Raw genomic sequence first — 9,351 nt, forward strand, 5'->3', positions numbered from 1 at the left:
GAGAGAGAGAGAGAGAGAGAGAGAGAGAGAAAGGTAAAGGCGAAAGATTCCAGCGAGTAGCGACAGCGAGACAGTCTTTGCGGGAGCCGCCTTCGAACGCTCCCACGTACAGTACAGCTATTAAATCTTAACCAGTTAATATCGAAGAGCAATTGTACAAATATTGTTAGAAAGATAGGTTATAAAAAAATATTCGTAAAAAATACAACAATGAATTGATGAACGTATTTAAATGAGGAGAATTTCGTGTATCATTGGCAATGTTTGTCGCGAAAAATGAAATGAAATCAAACACGCGTCATCCGGTGATCGACACGATGATTTGACACGATTTAAACTACGAGGATATAAGGACATCGCAAGGAACTTACAGGTGAGATTGTTCGACTACTGAATGCGCAATCGATCGCGTAGGATAATCGCGACACAGCAAAATTTATTCATCATTTATGCACATTCTGGCACGAATGTCAAAACAAGCATCAAACCGATTAGATCCGATGGTGTTGAGCGACATCGGTTTGTTCGGTGACGTATAAAAAAAGGAACGTCACTTGTGGCTTAAAAAGGAAAAAGGAAAACGGAAATGTGCGCCGAGTCGCATCGAATCGAATTAATCAAATTTAACGCGAGGAAGCGGATATTTCAAGCTTGAAATCACAGATAACGAATTGAAATCCTGTATCTTTGTATAACACAGACTCCTCGTTAATTATTTCTAATTACGCTTTATCTAATCATATTTCCTGGTTGGTATTTCAGTAGAAACGATGAAACTTTGCTACATATTGCTAGGATTGGTTCGAGATCGAAACTGATAATAGAGATATTTTATTGTTTGGAAAATCAAAGATCTCGTATAGAGAAAAGAATTGATTAAACGAGCAAGTTGCGATGGGCCTCAACACCGAGTTTACTGCTATACTTCGAGGTAAATGAAATATCGCGCATTTACATTTTTATTGTCGGAAAACACTATACGTGACAAGCAATTTGTTACGTTTCAATTAATGTCAATCGATGCGGAAGTCTGTATTTCTTCGTTATAGATGTAATGCAATTTTTGGAATGCCTCCGCGAAGTGAAGCTTCCAACTAGATTGGAGAGCATCCGGGACGATTTATTGATACGTTCGAAGGATACACTAACGATGTTCATGGTAGAAAGAATCGGACCATCGATTTCTCCGGAACCGTATTTGAATATGAACGCGGCTGGATCGAAAGGTTTGATGACAACATTAAAAACGGAAGCCGAATTACAAGAATATGTAGGCGCAGAAGAACACCATCCAATACAAAAACAACCACAACAGCAAGATTATTATGAGACCTTCCAGGGAGTCGAATCAACGAACAATGTCACGCCCACGATTTATGAAACAGACGATAATGTTCAAACTAAAGAAGAAGAAATTGAAAATAAGCTGATAGATATTTACGCGTGTTTCTCGGCAGCGCAGACTAAAACTAAGTGTCAAATATGTGGCCCCCTTTATAGGAAGGAAGGTAAAAGATTATTCGTTTTCGAACAATGCCGAGCATGCTGGGTTGGTAAGTTCAATTGATTGATCGATGTCAATGCGATCAGTAATTCCACGTAATGTCCTATGGATAACGGAATAATTTTCTTACAAATACAGGTTTGATTGGATCGCATTTATTAATTTACGGAAATGATCGAGACAGTCGTCCATGCACAATTTTGCCACTTCAGGGTTACATGGCACGAGCTGCACCAAATGCAGTTCCTCGAGATCAACGTCGAAGTGAATCTACTTTTGAAATTTTTCGTCCTGGTAGTAAAACATTCCAGGTGAAAGATAATCTGTATAATCTTCTATGAAATATATCATAGATGCGTAGAAGAGAAAAATAGGTAAAAAGAATTGTGACAAATAAAAATGAAAAGTTGTTCAACGTTGTTTCAGTTTTCTGCGAAAACTCCAAAAGACATGGAACAATGGGTATCGAAAATTTGTAATTTATGTGGCGAAAAGAAGAATGATTGCAAAGAATTCACAAAAGAAATGGATAACGTTGTTGCCACCAGTACTACTAAGCAAACAAATGATCAAGAAGACTCGATTTCCAAAGAAGAACGATATCAAGATGTAAGAATGCTAGGTGGCGATGATTTTTCCAATAAACTTTCAATCGTTCCAAACATTATCAATGAGGACACTGAAAGGAAAGCAGATGATTCTCCCGCAAAGGATACATCCTGCGAAATTGCTGATACCTCTCTCCCTTATCCTTCTATTGTCCTTTTCGAGACTGTTACTGTTTCTTCTCAATCACATTCTCCACTTCCACCTCCGTTACCAGCTCGAATCCCCCGAAGACTACTAACCCTACCTGCTCAATCTCCGTCTTACCAATTCCCTGATGACGAAGAAGATGGTATTTATCATAAGATAGAAGATTTTAAGGAAACGATACAATATGGAAATGTCGATAAAACATTTCGAGTTAAGATGAGTAATAATCAATCGAGCAGCGAATCTGTAACTTACGATGATATTCGAACGAGTATGAAAACTGAACATAAATGGGATGAGAAGAGAACAAATTTTGAAACTCTTGCCAGAAATTCGATTGATTCGCGAAACGCATTAACGTATGATGATACAGCTAATTCCATGTTAAAAGATAATAAAATTACCGATGAGCAAAACAAATTTGTATCGTACGACGATATCGAGGTGACTCTCTGCCCATATTCTCTCTCTCTCTCTCTCTCTCTCTCTCTCTCTCTCTCTCTCTGTGCGTGCGTGTATGTCTTTTTCTTCGACTATTCAACCATCTATCCGTTGATCTATCTGTTGTGTCATTTGATGCTTGATTTTATACATTTCATTTATTCCTTTTTTACAGAGTATAGCGTCAAATTTAAAATCAGCCAAGATTCGACTAATGGATAAAACGGATGAATCGGCAAAGTCACCACAAAAGAAATCCTTTCTACAAAGAGTAAGAAGCAAGAAGGAATCTCCAAAAAAAATTGAGAAAAAAGCTAATTGTAAAATTCTGAATTCACCATTGCAACAGTCATCATCATCATTATCGACATCTGTAAATAATGAGAAACTACCGATTTATTATGACGACGTATCTGATCTAATGAATGTCCAGCAGGAAACGATTCGTTTAGAGGAAGAACAATCAGATTACACTTGTCCACCTCCACCTAGACCGATATACGCAAAACCACCGTTAGTAAATGAAGTAATCGATACGGAAGAATTTTATGATGACATCACATATCGAGATAAATATAAGGATGACCGTGAAATATCTACTAAGTTATATTCAGTAAGAACCGCACATCTCTTAACGTTTACATCTTTCTTCCTATCTTTTCTTTTTTTCCTTTATTTTTTTTTTCCTTAACGAACTGTTTAATTTACCACGATTACATTATTTTTACCGTGAATTCAATCAAGTTACAGAAAATTACAAGGAAACCAAATATTTCCTGTGAAAACACGAATGATACACAACAATCATTTGAGGATAATATAGAGCATTATAAAACACCGCGTCTTGAATCACGTTATCCTAAGTACCTTCACAATGATCAACAAGTAGACGATCTATATGACGACATTGCTATACTTGCGGAATTTACGGCGCGACAAAAGGAAGTTTTAAATAACAAGGATAACGAAGGTATAACAAGGTCACAACTCAGCCCGGAAAAGAGGTCATGGAACCGATTTGTTGGTGGAAAAAAATCGAAAACGATTGATCCAACTGTTAATGAAACGAACAATCGAATCTTGAATGGAACGGAAGATGTGTTGGATGACATTGGTGAACAACATAGTTCGTTACGAATGAATACTTTTCAAAAACTGATTAGTAGAATGGAGAATTCTCTTAGTAAAGCATCTGCAAGAACAGCATCATCGATGTTGTTAAATAAAATGAATCTCCAAACTAACAATGTATGAATCTCGCCAGCAAGCTGAAAGAATTGCATATTCGTCCGATTTAAAATAACGTTTGAACGACTAGATATAAACCAAAGAAGTAGCATGATACATTTTAATACAACATTTTTGTTAATAAGAAACATTTATTTTTTAAAATAAATAATATTCTTTGATTCACATATGTAATTCTAATATGGTGTACCTCAAATATTCGATTCGAACGAAATTTCAATATTTATTATTTGCTAGTTTTGCGTGTTACATATCAAAAGGGATGGTTTTTCCCAATAAATTTGATCATATCACCGAAATTAGTATACTTAAGAATCTTATACTTTGTAATATTCATAAAATGTTTATTTCTTTACTGGAATGTCTGACTCTGTTTTAAAATTTTTCTCGTAAGCATAGTACAAATCACCATAAATATTAATTACAACTTGCATAAAAGAATAGAGTAAATTAACACCATATTTCTGGAATGCCTTTAAACGTATACCTGTATTAGCTTCTATATAATCTATAAACAACTCTGTACGTTTTGAGTATAATGGAAGAATCACAATCATCGGTATAAATGTTAAACCAAAAAGAAACAGCCATGATATCATGGATATAAAATATCGACATAGATTTTCTGAAATATCAATCAAAATATTATAATTTTGTTTAACTAAATTATTGCATTAGAATGTACAGTGAGAAAATTACTTTGTACAACAGGTCTCGATATATTACCTTTAACTTCGTGATCTTTATTGGCTTGAATTTTATCCTGTGTTACTGTTTCAGCTTTTACTTTACTTTCACCCACTTGTGATACTTTAACAGAAAGATTTGATCCATTTTCATCAAAATTTTGTTTGTTATTTTTATCTAGTAGTTTTTTCTTTTTCTTTTTCACCACTTTTTTTGTTAATACATTATCTGTTTCTGTATCTACTAGAAATGAAAACATTACTAATATGTAACATATAAAAATTACTTAGAAACTCATATATTTCATTCTCTAGTATTACCTGTAATGGCATTTAATCTACGTAATTTTTCTTCTTCGATAACAAGCTTTATACGTGATAAGTAAGTTACGATATTGCGAGCACAAGTTTGACATTCACTTAAATTACTACAAGGACCAGCTACGCTAGCTACAGCAGAAGTTAAAGGATTTTCCTTTAAATCTAGCCACTTTAAATTTTTCAATTCACTTAAACTAAGTGGTAATCTGCTTATCTGCAAAATTATTCTGCCATTATTCGTGTGACTTAAATTTACATCAAAAGTTTCTAATACATAATCCCATTTACTTGATTTGCATAAAGATCCAAATATTTCAACTGTCTCAATTCTCCAAAATTTTCTGGAATTTCTGTCAACATATTTCTACTAAGATCTAGTTTAACTATCTGCTTAATATCGATAAAAGTACTCTGAAATAGATTATTTATAATAAAAAAATATGTCACGAAAGTGGAAGTAATAAAGCAGCAAAGACTTACAGGTAAAGAAGTTAAAAGATTATTTGATAAGTCCAAATGTGTTGCTTTCTTAATAGCCACCTGAAAAATATAAAACATTTAATACAAATTAAATATTGACTAATAACATATTTAATAAATCACAATCTAAATTAAATTAAAAAAATTTCTTTTAAATTAAAATCAAATATAAATTTTTGGACGTACGATTTCTCGTATAGGCACTTCTCTCAGCTCACATAAGCTAAGATCTAATGTTTCGTCCTTTAATCTGTTTTTAACGTTCTTCAAGTTCATTTTGACGGTATAAAAATATTAATCGTATGAAATTGTAAAACACAGAATGAATCCTTTCAATTTATGCTTTTTCGCAATATCACCTTCTGTCAGAGAACATATTGCTTAGAAGGTGGAACGAAAGTAATATCAAATGATAGACTGGTCAAATATTTTTTTATCTTTTAACCGAATGGTATAAAATTTTATAATAATAATGGATAAATTTTTAGCAAATACACGCACGTGGCCAATAAACACCAATACCAAATGATTATGAATATTTGTTTGACAATTTTTGTCTGACAATTTAGCAACTTTTAAAATCATACAACTGTTGGCAGAACTTGATTGGTGATCGCAGTGAATCACGACATGGTATAACGTGACGAGTGTACAAGCTTGCACCAATAGTGATAAGTAGTTCCATACATTTATAGGAGTTATACTTGTATATTTGAGAAAGAAAATTGACAAGTGAGAAAATTAGTTTTAATTTTAAGGTGAATTTGTAGCAGCCGGAGAAACAAAGAAGTTTACTTGAATTTTGTCTTCTGAGAAAATCTACTACTGTTCGAACTGGCTTTACGTTGATTTGGCTACGTCTATATAGAAAATTAATCTCATTTAGAATGTCTACACGGTATATGAAAAAAGTATATGGAGGTGATGTGTTATCCGAAAAGAATAGTGAAAATGAGAATGAGATAGAAAATTCGATAATTGGCAATATTAAATCTAAGAAATTCAACTTCTTCGATGTAGTATGTAATTTAATTTAATGAGTAACTTTCCTTTTATAAACTTTGTTTGTATAATTACTCAGCGTTTAAATGGCATTATGATCAAATTCCTTCCAGATTTCTCGAATGTATAACATTTACTACATTATTTAATATTATTGAATTTATTTTTCTTCTTTTTAGTTGAATCAAAATTCTGAAATTAATGAAGAACAAAATGATGAAGAGAATGTGATGGATGAAAATTGTATTGATGAAGCTAAGCACAAGAAGAAGAAAAAGAAACGGAAGAAATTAGAAGGTTCGAAAATTCAAGTCGTTGAATCTAATAAAGAGGATGTAGATGAAATTGAAAGAACGGTGAGGGAAGTGAATAAATTGCTTGGAGAACCGCTACCGAGTTGTAGCTCTCAAAGCACAGATAATTTACAATGTATTCAACAAAAGTCAAAAGAGGATATTTTGTTGGTGCAACATAAACACTTAAATCCATATAATGAACTTAAAAGAATTTTTGGTAGTAAAACAGTGCAAGCTGAACAAAAGTATGTCATTAATGAAATTTATATTTTATACATAGATGTAAAACCAATGATATAATGAGATCTCATAGTAATATTATAAATGTTTAATTTTAACAGCAATAGAAGAAATAGAGGTCGTTTGGGTCACTTGAAAAAAACTTGGTTAGTTTCAGCTAAAGATAATTGGCCACCAATTAATAAATCTGGTCTTTCAATGTCTTTGGATCACACCATACAGTCTATCAATAATGTTCAATATTTTGTGTATGATCATAATCCATCATATAGACAAGTTCAACTAAAATTTTTGGAAGCTGTTGAGAGTTTAAATCCTGAAAATATTGTTGTATGTTATATTTCAATTTAAATACCATTTGAAAAGAATTATTTGAAAGTAATAAAATTCTTAATGTCTTATTTTAGAATATAATCAATGCACATTCTTATCATGTAGATGCATTGTTGCAATTAGCCGAACTTTGTAAACTCAATGAAGATTTAGCAATGGCTGCAAAATTTACGGAACGAGCCCTGTACTGTCTGGAATGCGCTTTTCATCCACTGTTTAACTTTACAACTGCTCTCTGCAGATTAGATTACAGAAAACAACAAAATCGTGCTTTATTTATAACATTATTTAAACATCTTAATTTTATTGGTGGCCGTGCATGTTACAGGTAAAAAATAAGATTTTAATGGTGTCTTTAATCTTCTTCATCCGTATTTACATTCCAGAACAAGTTTGGAGTTCTGTAAATTACTTCTGTCACTTGATCCAGAAGGTGACCCTTTATCTGTAATTCTCTCTATTGATTTCTATGCTTTAAGAGCAAAAGAATATGAATGGTTTATCGAATTTTGTGATCTTTGGGATAGTGCAAGAAATTTAACACAGCTGCCAAATATAGCCTTCAGTTTAGCTTTGGCCCATTTTCATTTAGGCAACATAATTGTTGCTAATGAATTTTTACAAAATGCTTTAATAATGTTTCCGGGTATACTGATGCCATTGCTAGAAAAATGTAGTATACACTCTGATGAAATGGTATTTTCAAGGAAATATTTTGATAAATGTTTACATAAAATTGAAAAGTCATTATGTAAAAAATGTTTTATAGGTATGGGCCCATGATTTCTTTAACACTAAGGCAATAATCTCAACTTCACCAGCATTGGAAAAGTTACAAAATTTATATGTTATACGTAGTTTCCGTTTGTGGAAAGAAACAGATCTTTTACCATGGCTACAAGAAAATGTACACACTGTTTTAAATCGAGTGGATTCGAAAGATGAATATGTAAAGTATTGTGAAATAAAGCGAAGCAAACGCTATCAAGGAAAATTGCCAAAGAACATTTTAAGGCACATTATATTATCTGACATGAAAGATGTTACTGTGAACGTTCAAGAGGTATTAAGAACTTTTGTATTACAATTTTCAAATTTTTTCATCTATACCACGTTTTTATAAAAATTTTAGTTACAAAATGATGGTTCCGTTCTTTCACATGATCCTCTACCACCTGTGGATAGTATTGATATTTACAAGCGACCTACCACAAATACAGCCACAGCTAGAAATAGTTCTAATCTTTTGTCTCTCTTTTTTTCATCTTTGTTCACGGATATTAATGGTGAAGTTGCAATTGCTGGTCTTGAAGGTTTAAATTTGTTGTGAGTATATAATAATTATAGTAGTAGTAATATTAATAGTAGTAGCAGTAGTGACAACAGCAATAGTGGTAGTAGTTATAATAGTTGTAGCAATAATGATAACAATATTTAAACTAATAAAAGAATAATTATAAGGTATAATATCATGTGAAATTTTTAGCTATGACAACAACGAACAAACATAAGATAGATCATTGATTATAACATACAATAACAAGTCAGGACACAAGAAGTTTACTTTCAACTGAATAATACTAAAATGACGTTGTACATGTAGAGATATTTTTTACACAACAGCTATTTTTATGAAAATAACAAAATTTCGTGCCAGGTAATATATTTAATATATAATAATAAATACTATTAAATTAGAGTGCTTTATTATTATTATCATCATCATCATCATTATCATCATCATCATCATCATCATCATCATCATCATCATCATCATCATCATCATCATCATCATTATTATCGCCTGTATTGTCATTATGTACCAGCGGGTTACATGTACTTGGAATTTGATATATTTGGATTATATTCGTATATTCATATACGATATAAGGTTGCACACATATTTTATTTGTACGATCTTGTACTTCTTGTTATTGTTTGAAGCTTCTGAAGCAATCTTCATATGCCTGGTTGTTTGGAAATTGTAAATACGTACAATTTAAAGAACACACACACGCGCGCTCCCCCCCCCCCCCCCCCACAC

At 32.3% G+C, this 9,351-nt stretch overlaps 3 protein-coding genes across 5 annotated transcripts; 2 read left to right on the forward strand and 1 right to left on the reverse strand.

The window, feature by feature from the left end:
* The first annotated feature begins 82 nt into the window (after positions 1 to 82).
* On the forward strand, positions 83 to 4,010 carry LOC108545957 (uncharacterized). 3 transcript variants are annotated; one of them, XM_017897828.1, is made up of 7 exons: positions 83 to 931; positions 1,050 to 1,270; positions 1,340 to 1,553; positions 1,643 to 1,815; positions 1,931 to 2,704; positions 2,877 to 3,314; positions 3,446 to 4,010. In XM_017897828.1, the coding sequence occupies exons 1-7, from the start codon at positions 895 to 897 to the stop codon at positions 3,953 to 3,955; spliced, it is 2,367 nt and encodes a 788-aa protein (XP_017753317.1). In that variant the 5' UTR covers positions 83 to 894; the 3' UTR covers positions 3,956 to 4,010. The 3 variants fall into 3 exon arrangements, with proteins under 3 accessions (XP_017753317.1, XP_017753316.1, XP_017753315.1); XM_017897827.1 differs by having other exon boundaries at positions 83 to 373; positions 763 to 931; positions 1,050 to 1,553; XM_017897826.1 differs by having other exon boundaries at positions 1,050 to 1,553.
* Positions 4,011 to 4,293: 283 nt separating this feature from the next.
* On the reverse strand, positions 4,294 to 5,841 carry LOC108545844 (leucine-rich repeat-containing protein 59). Its single transcript, XM_017897639.1, has 6 exons — positions 5,623 to 5,841; positions 5,437 to 5,496; positions 5,245 to 5,367; positions 4,957 to 5,170; positions 4,676 to 4,879; positions 4,294 to 4,574 (listed from the first exon to the last, which is right to left on the reverse strand). Exons 1-6 carry the CDS (start codon positions 5,710 to 5,712, stop codon positions 4,294 to 4,296), a joined length of 972 nt encoding a protein of 323 aa, XP_017753128.1. The 5' UTR covers positions 5,713 to 5,841.
* Positions 5,842 to 6,068: 227 nt separating this feature from the next.
* Positions 6,069 to 8,959, forward strand: Nulp1 (Nuclear localized protein 1). Its single transcript, XM_017897700.1, has 8 exons — positions 6,069 to 6,455; positions 6,618 to 6,979; positions 7,076 to 7,304; positions 7,382 to 7,635; positions 7,694 to 8,003; positions 8,077 to 8,370; positions 8,440 to 8,633; positions 8,794 to 8,959. The coding sequence occupies exons 1-8, from the start codon at positions 6,324 to 6,326 to the stop codon at positions 8,816 to 8,818; spliced, it is 1,800 nt and encodes a 599-aa protein (XP_017753189.1). The 5' UTR covers positions 6,069 to 6,323; the 3' UTR covers positions 8,819 to 8,959.
* Positions 8,960 to 9,351: the final 392 nt, after the last annotated feature.

Source organism: Eufriesea mexicana, unplaced genomic scaffold (genome assembly GCF_001483705.2).
Source record: "Eufriesea mexicana isolate 0111107269 unplaced genomic scaffold, ASM148370v2 scaffold572, whole genome shotgun sequence".
Classification (NCBI taxonomy): Eukaryota; Metazoa; Arthropoda; class Insecta; order Hymenoptera; family Apidae; genus Eufriesea; species Eufriesea mexicana.